Source organism: Vipera berus (assembly GCF_964194415.1).
Source record: "Vipera berus genome assembly, chromosome: 10".
Lineage (NCBI taxonomy): Eukaryota > Metazoa > Chordata > Lepidosauria > Squamata > Viperidae > Vipera > Vipera berus.
Genome location: NC_138213.1, coordinates 17,997,149 through 18,017,638, shown reverse-complemented (window position 1 = coordinate 18,017,638; position 20,490 = coordinate 17,997,149). Strand labels below are relative to the sequence as shown.

At 45.2% G+C, this 20,490-nt stretch overlaps 2 protein-coding genes across 3 annotated transcripts in view; both read left to right on the top strand.

Annotated features, from left to right (window-relative positions):
* Positions 1 to 12,588, top strand: part of PLLP (plasmolipin) — a 286,192-nt gene extending 273,604 nt beyond the window's left edge. The window contains exon 5 of the transcript XR_014027542.1: positions 12,575 to 12,588. The gene's annotated coding sequence lies outside the window, so the exon portion shown is untranslated. The remainder of the gene's footprint in view (positions 1 to 12,574) is intronic.
* On the top strand, positions 6,358 to 10,501 carry TMEM30B (transmembrane protein 30B). 2 transcript variants are annotated; one of them, XM_081335553.1, is made up of 3 exons: positions 6,358 to 9,684; positions 9,809 to 9,945; positions 10,091 to 10,501. In XM_081335553.1, the coding sequence occupies exon 1, from the start codon at positions 6,469 to 6,471 to the stop codon at positions 7,543 to 7,545; it is 1,077 nt and encodes a 358-aa protein (XP_081191679.1). In that variant the 5' UTR covers positions 6,358 to 6,468; the 3' UTR covers positions 7,546 to 9,684; positions 9,809 to 9,945; positions 10,091 to 10,501. The 2 variants fall into 2 exon arrangements, with proteins under 2 accessions (XP_081191679.1, XP_081191678.1); XM_081335552.1 differs by having other exon boundaries at positions 6,358 to 9,945.
* Positions 12,589 to 20,490: the final 7,902 nt, after the last annotated feature.

Here is a 20,490-nt window from a genome sequence, read left to right as displayed (position 1 = left end):
GTTGCATAAGAGTGGAGCAACTCATTGTTCCATTTAGTTTTCACATCCACTTTCTATGCCAGAAACCAATTTAACTATTTCAGTCTTGAGGATCTTGTAAGATCTTTCTCCAGTCAAATGAGCCAGAAATCAAAATAGGAACGCAAGAGATAAGAAATAACATTCAATATTTAATGTTTAGAAGTGAGGAAGCAGTTAAAACCACCTTAGATCTTTATTTATTTTTGCTTTTTTACTCACCGTTAAGCACTTTGTTGGCATTTTCCTACCAGGGTAGATTCTTATTAGTTTATTTATTTCAACTCTGAGTGACTTACAATTACAAAAATAATAGCCTCATAAACAGAAAGCCATGGCAAATCTAGACAGCACACTAAAAAGCAGAGACATCACCCTGTCAACAAAAGTGCCTATAGTCAAGGCTATGGTCTTCCCAGTTGCAATGTATGGCAGTGAAAGTTGGACCATAAAAAAGGCTGAGCGCCAAAGAATGGAGGCCTTTGAACTATGGTGCTGGAGAAGACTCCTGCGAGTCCCTCGGACTGCAAGGCGATCAAACTGGTCAGTCCTAGAGGAGATCAACCCTGACTGCTCTTTAGAAGGCCAGATCCTGAAGTGGAAACTCAAATACTTTGGCCACCTAATGAGAAGGAAGGACTCACTGGAGAAGAGCCTAATGCTGGGAAAGGTGGAGGGCAAGAGAAGAAGGGGACGACAGAGAAGGAGGTGGCTGGATGGAGTCACTGAAGCAGGAGGCGTGAGCTTAAATGGACTCCAGAAGAGGGTAGAGGACAGGAAGGCCTGGAGGAACGTTGTCCATTGGGTTGCGAGGGGTCGGACACGACTTCGCAGCTAACAACAACAAAACAGAAAGAATTCATGGACAGTCCCAAGAGAGAGATGCCAAAATCCTATTCACAAGAGGCTCAGCGATCACCTTGTTTGATACTCAAGAGAATAACCAAATTTTTAACAATTATAGGAGTGTCATCAGAGTGGGAGTTATCCAGCAATCATTCCAGAGTGTGGGAGTCATGACAGACAAGGGACGGGCCCACTGATGACAGTTTAATCCAGTGTTTCTACACCTCAGCAGCTTTAAGGTGTGTAGACTTCAGTTCCCAGAATTCTCTAGCCAGCATTTTCCTGAAGAATTCTGGGAGCTGAAGTCCACCCACCTCACAGCATGCTGGCTGGGGAATTCTGGGAGCTGAAGTCTGCACACCTCAAAGCATGCTGGCTGGGGAATTCTGGGAGGTGAAGTCCACCCATCTCACAGCATGCTGGCTAGGGAATTCTGGGAGTTGAAGTCCACCCACCTCACAGCATGCTGGCTGGGGAATTCTGGGAGCTGAAGTCCACCCATCTCACAACATGCTGGCTAGGGAATTCTGGGAGTTGAAGTCCACCCACCTCACAGCATGCTGGCTGGGGAATTCTGGGAGCTGAAGTCCGCACACCTCACAGCATGCTGGCTGGGGAATTCTGGGAGCTGAAGTCCACCCATCTCACAGCATGCTGGCTGGGGAATTCTGGGAGCTGAAGTCCACCCACCTCACAGCATGCTGGCTGGGGAATTCTGGGAGCTGAAGTCCACCCATCTCACAGCATGCTGGCTGGGGAATTCTGGGAGCTGAAGTCCGCACACCTCAAAGCATGCTGGCTGGGGAATTCTGGGAGCTGAAGTCCGCACACCTCAAAGCATGCAGGCTGGGGAATTCTGGGAGTTGAAGTCCACCCATCTTAAAGTTGCCAAGGTTGAGAAACACTGTTCTAGCAACATAATAGTTCTGCTGGTTTTAAAAAATGGTCTTCTCCACCAAGTTGCTGGGCTTACCAAACAGCAGAGATCTTTTGCCAACAGCAAGATCTGCAGTAAGGAAGCCGAGCTGCCTGTTGTTCAGAAGCAGTCCCAGGCCATAGCGATATAATTGTTATGGGTTTATGGAAGAAATTCACCTGGAGACAGTTACCTGCATTTCAAAGTGCAGCCTGTAATTTGCCAGTCTTGTGTGACTCACTGCCTTTCTGGATAGAATCAGGTGCTGGTTTCACATTGTGCAAGAGAGGAAGTGTGCCCCAGGTTAAGTGGCTGATGCAATCCTGAAGCTGTTTGCCAGAGGGGATTTTTTCAAAGCCACCCCGCACTGTGAGGATTTCTCACACAAGCCACACCCCAAAAGGAAAGGGAGTGTGTGTGTGTGTGTGTGCTGCATTGTGGAAGCAGTCCTGAGCCCAACATTTCTGTTGCTAAGCTCAACATTTAATAAGTGACTCTTCCCACCCACCCCACCCCATTTTACAACCTTTTCCCCCCACAGTTGTTAAATGAATCACTGCAGTTGTTAAGTTAGCAACACGGTTATTCAGGGAATCTGGCTTTCCCACTGACCTTGCTCGTAAGGTTGCAAAAGTTGATCGCATGACCCCAGGACATTGGAACCGTCATAAATATGAGTCGGTTATCAAGCATCTGAGTTTTGATCACGGGGATGCTGAAATGGCCATACGTGTGAAAAACGGTCATAAGTCACTTTTTTTCAGTGCCCTTGTAACTTTGAATGGTGACTAAATGAACTGGTATAAGTCGAGGACTACCTGTATTGTGTGAATAGAAATTAGGGTCTTTGCTTTTCATTTTCAAATGTTTGTTGCATTTGTACCAGCTACTGAGTTCCAAAACCTAAGCAAAACTTGATCTGTTATTAATTGGATGGGAGACCACCAAGAAGAGCAGACCTACGGAGGAGGAGGAGGAAAAAGACTGTGGGGTCCTTGGTGTTCTCTGAGCTTGATAGTTTTCCTCCAGATGTTTCATTGCCAAACTAGGTAACGTTATCAGTGCTAGAAGGGAGTGGGGTTTGCGAGGAGGAGGTGAAAGGTGAAGGCAAAACAGGCCATATATTTGAATGGGACTGTGCTCAGATTCTGTTACTCTGGGAAAGTGCAGAATGTTTGAAATCCATGGAGTTGTCCACAACATTGTGTGTGTGTGTGTGGGGGGGGCAGATTCCAGTTCCTTAACTCCCCAGGTAGACAAAAGAGAATAAGGGCCTGATTTTGAGAGACTCCTGCATGTATTCAATTTCTTGAATTAAGAAAGGAAAACAGACATCGAGGAGATGAAAAAATAAATGATGTGCTGATAGAGGGGAATATTTAAATATTAGATAACCTTTATTGTCATTTCTTTTACTGTGGGCACAACAGCACACATTAAAAATGAAATTTAGTTGCTTGCTCTCCAAGTGTACACTCCAAGTGTACATTTGCAGCTGAGGGTTGAAATGGTTGGTGCTCTCCGAGCTTGGTTGTTTTCTTGCAGACGTGTCATTACTCAGCTAAGTAACCTCACTGCAAACCAGCACTCCCTTCTGGCACTGATGATGTTGCCTAGTTTGGTAATGAAATGCCTGCAAGAAAACAACCAATCTCAGAGAGCACCAAGGGCCTCTGAAAAAAAACGATGGGTCTGGGAACCATCCATGATGCTCCCCATGCTGTAATATTTGGGGCAGATCCCACTTTTCCTCTTCCCCCCCCCTCTGATCCACAGGTTGGGACTTTGCAGGCAATGCCTATCACCCCAGGGATCTAAATAAAGCAGAGAACAGTCAGGGCCTCTGTTCCCTTGAGGTTATTCTCTGCAGTGGCTGGGCTGCCCACAGATAAAACCAGCTGTTCCGTTTTCAGCAGCTGTTGCCTTACCAGGTGTTAGATGCCTCTGTCCTTCCGGCTGGTGCAATCCGCGGTGCTGGCGGTCCTTAGTTTACAACAGTTCAGTTAGCGACCGTGTGAAGTTACAATGGCACCGAAAGATGTGACTTGTGACCATTTTTCATACTTATGACCGTTGCAGCATCCCCACGGTCGTATGATCAAAATTCAGACGCTTGCCAAGTGGCTCAAAGTTACGACGGCTGCAGCATGCCTGGGCTCACGTGATCCCCTTTTGCGACCTTCTGACAAGCAAAGCGAATGGGGAAGCTGGATTCACTCAACAAATGTGTGATTAAATTAACAGCCGCAGCGATTCACTGAACAGCTATGGCAAGGAAGGTTGCAAGATGGGGCAAAATTCATTTAACCACCGTTTCACTTAGCAAGAGAAGCTTTGGGTTCAGTTGTGGCCATAGGTTGATATATCAAATCCTGGCAAGATTTCTCCCTCCCTTCCCCAGCTTAATATTAATGTCCAAACATATAAGGAACTCTGTAGAACAGGCTGCCCCCTGCTGGCCCACCAAGGGCTTTCAGTGAGTGAAAACGGAATGGGAAAACAGGGCAATATAATGGAATGCATAATAAGACATTCTGCGCTCCTGTGCCTTACTGGAATATTGCAGCTTCCATTGGGAAAAATAAAGCCACTAATAATTGATGATTTAGGGCAGTCCCCTTCGGGCTAGTTGGGGTATTGACTGACAATGGGGAAAATGTAGGGGAAGTTAGAGGATGTATTGCTCCTTGGTGGCTCAATTGGGTATTGCAGGGTCCCTGGCATCTCCAAGCACCAAATCACCGGCTTATGATAGGTACAATGTTCCTGATTCATAAACTCAAGATGGACCTGGGGAAGTTGTTGTTGTTGTTAGTTGCGAAGTCATGTCTGACCCATCACGACCCTATGGACAACGTTCCTCCAGGCCTTCCTGTCCTCTACCATCTTCTGGAGTCCATTTAAGCTCACGCCTCCTGCTTCAGTGACTCCATCCAGCCACCTCGTTCTCTGTCGTCCCCTTCTTCTCTTGCCCTCAACCTTTCCCAGCATTAGGCTCTTCTCCAGTGAGTCCTTCCTTCTCATTAGGTGGCCAAAATATTTGAGTTTTAGCTTCAGGATCTGGCCTTCTAAAGAGCAGTCAGGGTTGATCTCCTCTAGGACTGACCGGTTTGATCGCCTTGCAGTCCAAGGGACTCGCAGGATTCTTCTCCAGCACCATAGTTCAAAGGCTTCAATTCTTTGGCGCTCAGCCTTTCTTATGATCCAACTTTCACTGCGATACATTACAACTGGGAAGACCATAGCCTTGACACTTTTGTTGACAGGGTGATGTCTCTGCTTTTTAGTGTGCTGTCTAGATTTGCCATGGCTTTCCTCCCGAGGAAATTTTAATTTCTTGGCTACAGTCCCCATCTGCGGTGATCTTGGAGCCCAGGAAAACAAAATCTGTCACTACCTCCATTTCTTCCCCATCTGTTTGCCAGGAATTGAGAGGGCCGGATGTCATGATCTTGGTTTTCTTAATGTTTAGATTCAAACCAGGGGAAGGGGGAGAGACAAAAGCCAGGGAGCGCCAGCAGGAGGGCCACCAAGCCGGAAAGGCCCTTTTTCTCTCTTCCAAAAGCAGAGTAGAGAATAACAGAGTCGGAAGGGACCGACGGAGTTCCAGCACCTTTTTTGGATGGAACCTTGTAGGGTAGGCAAGGCGGGTTGTATGAGGTGTGTGAGTTCCGGCACCTTTTTCTTTTTTTTTTAAACACAAAAACCACTGAAGGTCTTCTATCTAGTCCAGGGATAGGCAACCTCGGCTCTTTTATGACTCATGGACTTCAACTCCCAGAATTCCTGAGCCAGCATGGCTCAGCTTGGAAACCTCTCCCTTTCCCCTCAGCATGGCTGGCTCAGGAATTCTGGGAGTTGAAGTCCATGAGTCATAAAAGAGCCGAGGTTGCCTACCCCTGGTCTATAGTTAGTACCAACCCTCTGGTCAAGCAGAAAACCTTGTAAGATTTCCGACAAAAGGGTTGCCGAATCTCTTCCTGCCCACCTCCAGCGAGGGGAGCAACTTCTAGACCAGGGGTAGGCAACCTCGGCTCTTTTATGACTCGTGGACTTCAACTCCCAGAATTCCTGAATCAGCTATACTATGCTGACTCAGGAATTCTGGGAGTTGAAGTCCACGAGTCATAAAAGAGCCGAGGTTGCCTACCCCTGGTCTAGACGGAGGCTAGCCTTTCCACCGCCTGTCCTCCCTGAACCATTGCTTGCCTCCCTGAATCCAAGGCCGCGCCTGGCCTTCAGCTCCCGGGCCCAGGTGTCTTCCAGTCGCCCAGGTGGAGAGAGAGGCGAAAGACGGAGCCGCCGCCCGGCAGGTAACCAGCGGGGAGCGGGCAGCCGGCGCAGTCGGAACGGCCCACCTGGAAGGGCATCCCGCCAGTCTGCCCGCGGGGCCCGGCTCGAAACCATCGGGCGGGGGCGCCACCTGCTGAGCCCCGGACTCACCTGCGCCTTCTTTCCCGGCGCGCAGGTGAGGCCGGAGGGGCGTGGCCCAGCCGGCCTCGTCCCCGCCCACCTGTCCGAGCTCGCCGCCCTCACCTGAGCCGCGCACGTCCAGGTGTCCCGGCTCGGCTCGGCTCGGCTCTGCCCTGCTGGCGGCGGCTTTGGCGGCGGCTTCCGGGCTCGGGCGACTCCGAGGGCGCGGTCGCGGGCTCCGAGGCAGGGCGGCGGCGGGTCGGCCGGAGGGCAGCATGGCTTCGGGCTCTTACAACGTCAGCCGGCCGCCGCCGCCGTCGCAGAACCGGCCGGACAACACGGCCTTCACCCAGCAGCGCCTGCCGGCCTGGCAGCCGCTGCTGTCGGCCGGCACGGTGCTGCCGCTCTTCTTCGGGCTGGGCCTGGCTTTCCTGGCCGTCGGGCTGGGCCTTCACTTCAGCTCGGAGGGCATCCAGGAGCTGGAGCTGGACTACACCGGCGCGCCGGGCACCAATTGCTCCACCTGCGCCAGCCTGACCAACAGCAGCAACCCGCGCCGGCTGTCCTCCTGCCAGTGCTGGCTGCGATTCCAGCTGCCCGCCGCCTTCCCGCTGCCCGTCTGCCTCTACTACCAGCTCTCCAACTACTTCCAGAACAACCGGCGCTACAGCATCTCCCGGGACGACGAGCAGCTCAGCGGGGTCGCCTGGGCGCTGCGCCACCCCTTCCAGGAGTGCAAGCCCTACCAGTACAACAGCCAAGGGGTGCCCATCGCGCCCTGCGGGTCGGTGGCCAACAGCCTCTTCAACGACACCTTTGAGCTCTACTACCAGCTGAAGAACGGCTCTCTGGCTAACGTGACCTTGGATAAGCGGGGTATCTCCTGGTGGACCGACACCAACGTCAAGTTCCAAAACCCGGAGCCGGTCAACAACAGCTTGTGCCTGGCCTTCAGCGGCACGGCCAAGCCTCCCTTCTGGTCCCGGCAGGTCTGCAAGCTGGACCCCTACGACGTCAACAACACGGGCTTTGTCAACGAGGAGTTCATTGTCTGGATGCGCACGGCTGCCCTGCCCACTTTCCGAAAGCTTTACGCCCGCATCCGCCACGACAACTTCTCGATGGCACTGCCCCCGGGCACGTACTACCTGAACATCAGCTACAATTACCCCGTGCTGGGTTTCCATGGTACCAAGAAGGTCATCTTGAGCACCCTCTCCTGGATGGGGGGTAAGAATCCCTTCCTGGGCATTACCTACCTGGTCTTGGGCTCTGCCTGTATCCTGGGTGGCCTCCTCATGACGGTGGTCCATTTCAAATACCGGCACCTGAATGAGGATGGAGATGATTAGGGAGACCAAGCCTGACTTCTCCTTCCCGGGACATCCCATCATTCCTCAGGTGACATGACGAAGGGCTGGGGAATTCTGGGAGATGCTGGCGAAGGGCATCCAGCAAGCTGGAAGCTGACACCTGGAGAGCATCAGGCTTCAAAAAGCTGTGAATAATTGGACTGTAGCAGGAAGTGAGGTCGATGCTTCTCAACCCATGAAGAATAAATTCAGTCTGTTGTGTAGCTTTTCTGGAAAATAATCCTCAGCTCCGTAATTTTTCAAGCCGGTGAAGTTGATTTCTCGTGAAACGGCACAGGGAAATTGAGTGTCATCATTTGAAATCATTAGAAGTTTGATATGAAGGGTGTGGCTAGCAGAACATGATTGGGAAACGATGCTGTTTTCCTTATACAGGGACTTCCTCCAAGCAAACTGATGATTAAATATGAATGTTGGAAACTTAACGATTTAATTCGGATCTTAGGTTTGGCCTGTTCTTAAATGCTGGGGAGATAGCCCAGCATTTGTTGTTTACACAATATTTACTCATTGATAACTACTATGTGTTGCTGATCCCTTAGGATGGTATTGACACGTTTGGGATAAATTCAGTTGGTTAATTAACAGTTAGTCTATTATGTAGATATAGCCAATGAAAAGTGTATACAGGTAGTTCTCGACTGACGAACATAATTGAGCCCAAGATTTCTGTTGCTGAGACCGTTGTTAAAGAGTATTTTGCCTGTTTTTACGACCTTTCTTGACACAATTGTTTAGTGAATCACTGCAATTGTTAAGTTAGCAACACTGGTGTTAAGTGAATCTGACCTCCCCATTGACTTTGCTTGTCTGAAGGTTGCAAAAGGGGATAACATGACCCCGGGACACAGCGACCGTCATAAATATGAGCCAGTTGCCAAGCGTCTGAATTTTGATACATGACCATGGAGAGATTGCAATGGTCGTAAGTGTGAAAAATGGTCATAAGTCATTTTTTTCAGTGCCGCTGTAACTTTGAATGGTCACTAAACAAACCGTTGCAAGTCAAGGACTGTCATAAAGACATTTGTGCTTAGCTTTAGGCTTGTTAGCCAGCTGTTGCTGAGAGAGTTCATGGAATAATTGACTTCTTATCACTTGGAGTTTCAGAGAGTCATTTATTTTATAACAGCCCTTTATGAGTCTGCTGGCTGGTTAACGATTTTGTGACCTTGTTTGCGTTGCAAAACCTGTCAGTCATATAATCCTGAAAGGCTCCATGTGCAATGAGCAAAGTATTTTTTGCATTGCAGGTGGACTTTTCTTGACAAATGCAAATTTTTTGAGGGCACCACAGGATTTTTCATGCCTGTGGTGGCAAATTACAGGCAAATGATACCCAACAAAGGGTCCTGTTGAATTGACATATGCAGTTAGCAGAACAGAATAACAGAGTTGGAAGGGAACTTGAAGGTCTTCTAGTCCACCCCCCCTCCCCATACACACACACACACACACACACACACACATGAGCAGGAGATCCTATACCATTACAGACAAATGGTTGTCCAAACTCTTCTTAAAAACTTCCAGTGTTGGAGCTTTCACTGCTTCTTGAGGCAAGTAGTTCCACTGGTTAATTATTCTCACTGTTGGGAAGTTTCTCCTTAATTCCGGGTTGCTTCTCTTCTTGGATAGTTTCCATCCGTTGCTTCTTGTCCTGCCTTCAGGCGCTTTGGAGAATAGCTTGACCCCCTCTTCTCTCTGGCAGCCCCTCAAATATTGCAAGACAGCTATCATGTCACCCCTAATCTTTCTCTTCGCTAGACTAGACCGGCCCAGTTCCTGCAACTGTTTTGGAAGCTTGTGAATCTGATGCGTAGGTTTTAGAAAAGTTCCTAGTGGATTTGGACTTCAAAAGAAGCTTTGATATTCTTGATTGGAGTGGAATTGCTGGTAACTAAAGGCCAGCAGCCCTTGCTGTGAACCATCGGGCAGATCTCTTTAACTGTGTTTGCTTTAGCCCTTACAAAATGAGTTAATCTTGCAAGTCCTTCTGGTTAGTGTCAACACACCTTCCTTCTTTGCAAGCAATTTTCTGCCCTCCAACATTCCCCACCCCATTTACGTATCCTCCCCTCCATATGCACATACACACCCTCTTGCATTTGCAATGTTGTAGTTCAGGGGGTCTTCAAACTTTGCCCTTTTATGACTTGTGGACTTCAACTCCCAGAATTCCTCAGCTAGCTTAGCTGAGGGATTCTGGGAGGTGAAGTCCACAAGTCATAAAAGGGCCAAGTTTGAAGACCCTTGTAGTTTTTGCAGTTTTTATTTCATTTATATTTTGACATTTGAGCTTCAGAGGAAACTTCCTTTCCCCTCTGCTTTAGAAGTCCTTGAACCATGGAAGATATTTTTTAAGATTATAGACCAGGGGTCTTCAAACTTGGCCCTTTTATGACTTGTGGACTTCAACTCCCAGAATTCCTCAGCCAGCGTGCCTAGCTGAGAAATTCTGGGAGTTGAAGTCCACAAGTTATAAAAAGGCCAAGTTTGAAGACCCCTGTTATAGACTATTCAGTCACTGTGTAGTTAAATCTCATTGTTATCGGGGAGAATTTTTAGATTTTCATAAGAAATCAAATTCCTTCTTAAGCTTATGGAATCTCTGTGAAATGGTGTTGCTTTCTTTAACAATCATACAGTGGCCTAAAAATACTCGATATTCCTATGTCATTTGGGATCCCTATTTATGCCTATGATACTTGATAATTAATATACCAGAATGGGTAATCTGGTGGAATATTTTATATTTCAAAAGTGATTCTCAGGTGTTTTATCCCTTTAATAATCCAACTCATTTTTAAGGTAGAGTTATTGGAAGTGTGGAGTGTGCATTTTGGTGAGAAGTAACATGTCACGTTTCCTCTTTTCTGACTTGAAGAGTTTTCCAAAGTTTACCTTTCTATATTTTAATCAAATAAATGACATTACAGCAATGAAGTTGCATCTTGTTTTTATTGGCTGCTGAAGGAAGCCTGAGATAATGTGACAATTTATGGTGTGGATTTGACCCTGTGGATTACAGGTCATTCTCCACTTACCACCACAATTGAACCCAACATTTCTGTTTTCTAAGTGAGACAGTTGTTAATTGAACTTTGTCCCAGCTTATGACCGTTCTGATTAAATGAACCACTGCAGTTGTTAAATTAGTAACATGGTGGTGAGGTGAATCTGGCTTCCCCATTGACTTTGCTTGTCAAAAGGTCACAAAAGGGGGTCACGTGACCCTGGGACACCACCATAAATTTGAGTCAGTTGCCAAGCAACTGAAGTCTGATCACGTGACCAGTTGCAGTGATGCTGCAACTGTCATAAGTGTGAAAAACGGTCATATTTGGGGTGTTCGTTCCAAACTAGGCACTTTGAATGGTGTGGGAGAATGAACGGATTTCCAGAAAACATTGCAGACTCCAGGAACCATCTGCGCTTCAGTTTGGGATGCAGACAACATGGATTCATCCCCAACAGCCTTGCGCCCATCTTCAACGGTGAAGGGACCCAGGGCAGAAAATATCCTGCAGCCAAGAAGGCTCCACACCCATTTGCACCACTCAGGTGACCCCGAGGACACAGACAAACCTCCAAGCGGCCTCAACGACTCTCTAAAAGAAGGCAAATGACCAGCCGTCTGCAAGGAGTATAAATCCTTCCATTCCCCCACCATCCAGTCAGAGCTGAGGAAGCTTCTTGGAAGGGAAGCGAAACCTCTTCAAAGGAAAATCAAGAAAGTCCAGTTGCCTCCTGAAAAAGCACCTTTGGGATTGAAACAAAGGTTACTACTTTTTCTGCACTGTGTGTGAGCCTCAGATAAACGTATTGTCACCGTAACATCAGACCAGTGCAGGCAGTTCTCAGCTTACAAGTTGAGCTTGGAATTAACAACTATAAGTCATTGCAGTCGTAAGTTGAGACTTCACGTGACTGGACCTGATTTTTTGACATCATTGTTGAGGGAAAGTTGCAGTCATTGAGCACAACCTAAGTTTGCCCAAGGGGTGGGGTTTTTTTGGTTTTTTTTGCCAATTTTCTCCTACAATCCATCGGGAAACTGGAAATAAATGCTGGCAACTGGCAAAAATAAAAAATTGCAAATCATGGTCACGTGATCATGGAATGCTGCAATTGCAATAATGGTGAGCCAGTTGCTAAGTATTAAATTAAATTAAATTAAATCAAATTAGGGCATCATACTGGAGGGTATATCTTCCCTCTCTCATTTGTGGATTATATCTTGTTCTTCAAAATCTAAAACTCAGAAATGCAATGACCTCCAGCAGATGAATATATTTGCCATTTACAAAATTGGCTTTTCTTCTGATACTTAAGTACCCTAGATTGTGGTAAACTCTCTTCCTACAATGTCCTCTTGAAATCTGTTATGTCTTTTAATATGATAAGTTAATACAGCTTCAAGTGGTGAATTAAATTAGGAAAATAAACTGGGAAATGTGTAACTTCCTATTGTAGGAAATTTGTAACAGTTCATTTCTTGTTTTTGGATCAACAGCAGGTGATGAATTTGTTTTTAAGATAGAATAGTGTATAATTCTATTCTAAAAGGGAATTAAATTAGAATTATTATATTGCAAAAATTGGATGTGCATTTTAATCAAGTGGCACATCCTTCCAAAAATCATGCGTTAGGCTTCAAAAGGGAGCAACAGCCATTCTCTTGGAATAAGAGTGGAGTTCACAGTGTTTGAATTATGCTCCAGTTCTTGTAAAATAGTGTTAAGATGACAATATGGTAAGAGTCACGTCAGCCAGCTTTGCTGGTCTGGAAGCAACTTCAAGATCTTGCTCAAAGCCGTTTCCTGGTCCTTGTTTATTTACACAATGCCTTTCTCCTCCATTTGACTTGCTGCTATCTTCAGACCAAGCAGATGTTGAGTAACGTTCCAATTTCTCAAAAACATGCCTGTCCTGTTAATCAAGTTCCCTTGGTCTGCTCCACAAATATTCTTTATTCTTCTTTTTCCTTCTTCCTTGCACATAGCAGAAAAGGTAACTTGGTGAACAAGTGGAGATGGTGAGAGGCATTTTATTCCAGATCAACACATGAAACTAGTGGGCACCCTGGAAGACTCTTGAAGAGAAGAGTTGTAGTGGCGCAGTGGTTAGGATGCAGTATTGCAGGCTGACTCTGCCCACTGCCAGGAGTTCGATCCTGACTGGGGTCAAGGTTGACTCGGCCTTCCATCCTTCCGAAATGAGGACCCAGATTATTGGGGGCAACATGCTGACATTTTTTATTATTATTATTCCATTTATATCCCGCCCTTCTCCGAAGACTCAGGGCGGCTTACAAGCTTAGCAGTTTGCCCAGAAAGTAAAGCACTATGGAGCGGTAAAAGCTGTAAAGCACTATGGAGCTATGGTGGTGCAGTGGTTAGAATGCAGTATAGCAGGCTAATTCAGCTCACTGCCAGGAGTTCGATCCTTCCACCAGCTCAAGGTTGACTCAGCCTTCCGTCTTTCCAAGATTGATAAAATGAGGACCCAGATTGTTGGGGGCAATACGCTGACTCTGTAAACCGCTTAGAGAGGGCTGTTAAGCACTGTGAAGCAGTATATAAGTCTAAGTGCGAAGTGCTATCTTTGGTGCTTGCTGCTTTCCTAAGTTGTGCCACTAGGTGGCAGTGAAAGATAACCAGTTTTTTCTCTCCTGCTTTTTCCTTTCGTCATGTTTGATTTTTTTAAAAAAAAAATGTATCCACAGTTTTATTTCAATTCACTTGTTCAAAGTTGGGTTGTCTATTTGAAACTCACTTGGGGAAAAGCAATTATAAGTATTACTTCAATACCATTTAAGAGCATTTTTTTGAAGGGAATTTCGGCTCCTCCCCAAAAGTGTAGCCACTAAAGGGACAATAACTCAGGATCCTGTTGGTTTAGATCTGGCTAAATACAGATAGTTACCAACTTACAACTATTCATTCAGTGGCCATTTGAAGTCACAACGGCAGTGAAAAAAGTGGCTTAGGGCCATTTTTCACACTTATGACTGCTGCAGCTTCCTCGTGGTCACATGATTAAAATCCAGACACTTGACATATTTATGATGGCTGCAGCGTCCCGGGATCATGTGATCACCTTTGGTGACCATCTGACAAGCAAAGTCAATGGAGTAGCCAGATTCACTTAACAATTGTGTTACTTCACAACTGCAGTGATTCACTTAACAACTGTGGCAATAAAGATTGCAAAATGGGACAAATTCCCTTAACAAATGTCCCGCTTAACAACATAAATTTGGGGCTATATTGTGGTCGGAATTCGAGGACTGCCTGTATCATGGTTCGCTTTTGGGAAATGTAGGAAATCGGCAATAAAACTTTTAACCAAGGGAAATATTTAACCTTCTTTTCCCAGGTCATGTGTGTCGCACTTGATTGGAAGAGATTATGTACTGTAAGCAAAACTTTCAGAGTTTGGGGATAAAACTAATTCTTGGTCAGCTGAGAATTAAAGAAAAAAAAGTGTGTGTGACTCATAGCTCCAATTCACCGGCTGTCTTTGGCTTTCAACCTATTTAGCAGCTGTTGGAAGTTACAACAGCCCTGAAAAAGTCACATGATTAAAAATCAGGTATATGCAGGTAGAAGACCTTTGCAAACCAAGTCCCAAACCTCTCTGGGACTTCATTTAGACATCCCATTGGAGTAGGATTAATACATGTAGTAATACCGTGGGAATCCTTGGTGGAAATAAAACATCTGCAAGAAAACCACCAAGCTCAGAGAACACCAAGGACCCCCCCAGTCGTCTTCTTCTTCTTCTTTGTTATGTATGTGGGCAGAAATGTCTTGCAAGTGCCACCAGGGGGCGCAAGGCTGAACAGCTGCAGCCAGGTAGCAGCTGTTTGGCGGGAAAGCCAAGTTAAAGCTATTGGATGCCAACTTAGGCGGGAAACCAAGGTTTGAATCTATTGGTCGAGCGCACACCTGGACAGGTACAAATAGTGGCCAGGTAACCCCTATTTCCCCAGTCCAGTCTACTCTCAATAAACGTTGTACTGCAAGCCTTGCCTGGCATCTTTCCTGATCCATGCACATCGGAATCTAGCTGCCTTCTTCTTCTTCTTCTTCTTCTTCTTCTTCTTCTTCTTCTTCTTCTTCTTCTTCTTCTTCTTCCTCTTCCTCTTCCTCTTCCTCTTCCTCTTCCTCCTCCTCCTCCCAAACCCACTCCCTTCTAGCACTGATGATGTTACCTAGTTTGGCAATGAAACATCTGCAAGAAAACCACCAAGCTCAGAGAACACCAGGAACCCCACAGTAGTATCACTACATGTAGAAACCCTATTCCAGCGATAGGCAACCTTGGCTCTTTTATGACTCATGGACTTCAACTCCCAGAATTCCTGAGTCAGCTATGCTGGCTCAGGAATTCTGGGAGTTGAAGTCCATGAGTCATAAAAGAGCCAAGGTTGCCTACCCTTGCCCTATTCTAATGGGCTGTCTAAACAAAGTCCCAGAGAGGTTGAGGACTTGGTTTCCAAAGAACAGTTTCTCACTTTATAACTCTGACTGAAAGAGAGTGAAAGGATCCTTGTAATAAACTAGTTGCATTCCTGGAATAAAGGAAAGCTTGTTCTTGTTAAGAGGTCAGCCGTGATACGGGACAGCAGCTATATTTGAACAAATCGCAGGGAAGAAGGTGCAGAAAACAAGGGTCGCTCTGTGCCAAGAGGATTTCATGCTGAGCAGATTCTGAACATTCACTTCTTTCCTTGGGAGAAACTAAAAAAAGCATCCGTTCCATTTATGATGAACGGTTGCGGGAATTGGGCACGTCTAGTCTAAGGAAGAGGAGAACTAGGGCGATACGATAGCAGTGTGCCTCTACTTGAGGGGCTGCCAGAGAGAAGGGGAATCCAATTGTGCAAATTTGTACAAATTCAGCTGTACAAATACAACTGAAAGATAAGATGTTATATGTTGGTGTTATTGTTATTTGTACACAAGAACACAAGAAAAATGCTTATATCCAACCTCGTGTGTATCGAAAGTATTAAGAATTAATGTTGGCAAAGGAGACTGCTACTGGAAGAAGAGAAGATCAAGGAAATGTATCATTAACTAATGTATTGATTATGGAATTATAGAAATTAATTATTACCAGGGCTTTTTTTTTGTCCTAGAACGCTCAGAACGGAGTTCCGGCACCTTTTTTTGGATGGAACCTTGTAGGGTAGGCAAGGCGGGTTGTATGACGTGTGTGAGTTCCGGCACCTTTTTCTTTTACAAAAAAAACCCACTATTATCGATTGTTTTTAAATATACGAACCCAGACAACGCGTTGTTTACTAAGCACTAAAGATGGCTGTTGTAAAAACAAACACACAATAAAATGTATTTTAAAAAAGAGAGAGAGAGAGAGAGAGGGAGGGCCAACTTATTCTCCAAAGCACCTGAGGACAGGACAAGAAGTAATTGAGGGAAGATCCTTAAAGAAAGACCCAATATAGAACTAAAGAGAAATTTCCTAGCAGTGAGAACAATTGACCAGCCTTCGGAAGTTTTGGGTGACTCCATCCCTGGAGCTTTTCAAGAAGAGATTGAACAACTGTTTGTCTGGAATGGAATAAGGTTTCCTTCCTTGAGCAGGGGGCTGGATTGGAAGACCTCCAAGATCCCTTCCAACTGTGTTACCCTGTACTCTGTCTCATCAGAGTAGCTTAGGTTGATTTGCCAAGCAGTTTGAAGCCCACTGAGATGAGAAGGAAGAGAGGGGAGAGCTTCAAATCAAAAGGGACCATTTTTTGAAGCTCTTTCTTTCCATGCCCTGATCAGCCCCATATTCATTGAACTCACAGAGAGAAAGGTCTATTACTGGCTTATGGCAAACGCTCTTCTCTTCTTACCCACGTTCTCATGAAGATTTACTGCTTCATATCTAGTTTAAAAGGATCCAATAACGGGCCATGGGAAAAATCCCTTGGCAAAAGCATCAGCAACCTGAGCAGTGAGTGGGAAGCCACCCTAGTTTATTGGGATATAAATAGCAACCCTCCGGGGTTGCATCCAAAGTTGCGTTCTTCTTGGCTTGTGTTGCATTTCTCCCAAGGTCCTAAGAAGTGGTCACTCTCAGTCTCATGAAATGAATTCATTTGAACTGAGTAGAGCAGGGTGGGGTCCAACCTTGGCAATTTTAAGACTTGTGGACTCCAATTCCCAGAATTCCCCAGCCAGCATGAACTCTGAATGTGCCTTCTGGACTTGCTTTTGCTTTGTGGACTTGCCTTTTCCCTGTGGATTTGCGCTGGGGTTTTTTTTAATGGACTTGGGAGAAACTAAAAAAAGCATCTGTTCCATTTATGATGAACGGTTGCGGGAATTGGGCACGTCTAGTCTAAGGAAGAGGAGAACTAGGGCGATACGATAGCAGTGTGCCTCTACTTGAGGGGCTGCCAGAGAGAAGGGGAATCCAATTGTGCAAATTTGTACAAATTCAGCTGTACAAATACAACTGAAAGATAAGTCGATCAGAAAAGATGTTATATGTTGGTGTTATTGTTATTTGTACACAAGAACACAAGAAAAATGCTTATATCCAACCTCGTGTGTATCGAAAGTATTAAGAATTAATGTTGACAAAGGAGACTGCTACTGGAAGAAGAGAAGATCAAGGAAATGTATCATTAACTAATGTATTGATTATGGAATTATAGAAATTAATTATTACCAGGGCTTTTTTTTGTCCTAGAACGCTCAGAACGGAGTTCCGGCACCTTTTTTTGGATGGAACCTTGTAGGGTAGGCAAGGCGGGTTGTATGACGTGTGTGAGTTCTGGCACCTTTTTCTTTTACAAAAAAAAACCACTATTATCGATTGTTTTTAAATATACGAACCCAGACAACGCGTTGTTTACTAAGCACTAAAGATGGCTGTTGTAAAAACAAACACACAATAAAATGTATTTTAAAAAAGAGAAAGAGAGAGAGAGAGGGAGGGCCAACTTATTCTCCAATGCACCTGAGGACAGGACGAGATTAATGGAGGGAAGATCCTTAAAGAAAGACCCAATATAGAACTAAGGAGAAATTTCCTAGCAGTGAGAACAATTGACCAGCCTTCGGAAGTTTTGGGTGACTCCATCCCTGGAGCTTTTCAAGAAGAGATTGAACAACTGTTTGTCTGGAATGGAATAAGATTTCCTTCCTTGAGCAGGGGGCTGGATTGGAAGACCTCCAAGATCCCTTCCAACTGTGTTACCCCGTACTCTGTCTCATCAGAGTAGCTTAGGTTGATTTGCCAAGCAGTTTGAAGCCCACTGAGATGAGAAGGAAGAGAGGGGAGAGCTTCAAATCAAAAGGGACCATTTTTTGAAGCTCTTTCTTTCCATGCCCTGATCAGCCCCATATTCATTGAACTCACAGAGGGAAAGGTCTATTACTGGCTTATGGCAAACGCTCCTCTCGTCTTACCCACGTTCTCATGAAGATTTACTGCTTCATATCTAGTTTAAAAGGATCCAATAACGGGCCATGGGAAAAATCCCTTGGCAAAAGCATCAGCAACCTGAGCAGTGAGTGGGAAGCCGCCCTAGTTTATTGGGATATAAATAGCAACCCTCCGGGGTTGCATCCAAAGTTGCGTTCTTCTTGGCTTGTGTTGCATTTCTCCCAAGGTCCTAAGAAGTGGTCACTCTCAATCGCATGAAATGAATTCATTTGAACTGAGTAGAGCAGGGTGGGGTCCAACCTTGGCAATTTTAAGACTTGTGGACTCCAATTCCCAGAATTCCCCAGCCAGCATGAACTCTGAATGTGCCTTCTGGACTTGCTTTTGCTTTGTGGACTTGCCTTTTCCCTGTGGATTTGCGCTGGTTTTTTTAATGGACTAGACCAGGGGTAGGGAACCTTGGCTCTTTTATCACTCGTGGACTTCCACTCCCAGAATTCCTGAGCCAGTCATGAGCTGAGCTGGCTCAGGAATTCTGGTTGTTGAAGTCCACGACTCATAAAAGAACCAAGGTTGCCTACCCCCAGGACTAGACTGTTGAATTCCTTGGGAATTACACTGGTGTTGGCATGGGGAATTTTTGCGGAAGACTATTTGGGGCTCAAAAAAGACTCCTAACACCTGTGGCAAGTGCCAGTGTGAGTGGGACAGGACCATATGTCACTAAATGCCTTGAAATTATAATAGTCTTCTGCATTGCCACTACAGTACACTGGTCCTCTGAATAAAGCCACGTCAGATATGATCTTCATCAACTCTTCTCTATGTCTATGGGGATTCCCAGTCACCCAGGTCATGGTTGTCCCAAAGGTGCATTTTTAAGAGGCAACGGGACCTTCTTCTTTTTCTTTGAAGACGCTTCGCTTCTCATCCAAGAAGCTTCTTCAACTCGGACTGGATGGTGAGGAACGAAGGGTCAAAGAGACCATCTATGTCAACAGAGGGGGAGGGATATGACGTCATCTATCTCCAGTCTACAACAAAGTCTTTTCAGCAGTTCCAAGAAGGCTTCACACCCAGTTGCACCACTCAGGTGATCCTGACGACACAGATAAACCTCCCTGTGGCCTCAACCACTCTGTAAAAGAATGCAAATGACCAGCCGTCTGCAAGGAATTTACGTCTTTCCATTCCCCACCATCCAGGCAGAGCTGAAGAAGCTTCTTGGATGAGAAGCGAAACTTCTTCAAAGAAAAACAAGAAAGTCCAGTTGCCTTTTGAAAGAAAGCACTTTGGGACATCCCTTCTCTTACGTTCATCTATCAAACCCATTCAACCTTCCTTCGTTTTCCAGTCTTTCTCCATTTCTATGGCCCTTCGTCCCTGACTGACATTTTGAAAGTCACGTTGAAACAAGGATGGGTGTAACTCAGATCCAGTGTTAAGTTTTGATGGGGATTATGTTGTAAATGTCAGCGGCATGAATAATATCAGCTAGAATGTGTTTAGGAGGTCACGATACTGGTGAAAGTTAATGTTTTACAACAAGGCAATGCAAGCTATGCATGTTGATTTTTTTTTAAAATTGGGATGTGGTGAAATTAACTGTACTGATTAGAGATAATGGATTAGATAAGTCCATAAGAGACTGGAAACCGTTTATGGACTTTCTGCATGTTAAATACAATAACAAATGGTTAGCAGAGGGCTTTGAGGATTAGTTTTATTTCTAGGGTTGATTTTTTTTAAAAAAATATATTTTATTTATTTATTTTATTTATTTTAATTCCATTTATAGCCCGCCCTTCTCCGAAGACTCAGGGCGGCTTACAAGCTTAGCAGTAGCCTTCATTCTATGTATATGCCTGCTTATTAGGGCTTCCCCCCCCCCAAGCGGCATTATTACAAAGTCAGCTTATTGCCCCCAACAATCTGGGTCCTCATTTTACCTACCTCGGAAGGATGGAAGGCTGAGTCAACCTTGAGCCTGGTGGGACTCGAACCTGCACTAATTGCAGGCAGCTGGTGAACAGATGCTTGGTCGATTGGAACTGATAAATAGATTTCCGCGTCAGTGTCATCTTTTTATATAACGCAGTATTGTTATTAAATATAGATGGGACAGTTTACAATTACTTGTAGACTTGTTTTATAAAGGGAGGCGAATGCATCAGATATTTTTGATGTATTATTCTGCATTCAACCAAGGGTGGATCTTTTGTGTTTAGTCAGTGTGAATGATAGATTTGTCATTTGGTTTTGGGTTTTTTGGTACACATTTTTAATTTTTATTTATTCGTGTTTGATGGTTGTTAGTTTGTTTCTTTTTTTTTCTTCCCCCCCCCTTTATTTTGCATCTTAACTTTGGAAGTAAAGAAAAGAAAATTGTGAAACAAAATTGGGATGACAAAGAAATGTAAATATTTTTGCCTTTTAATTGTGTTATGATGAATCTTGATATGTTATTTTGCTGCAATGATATTTACGTAACATAACTAAACTACTGAAATA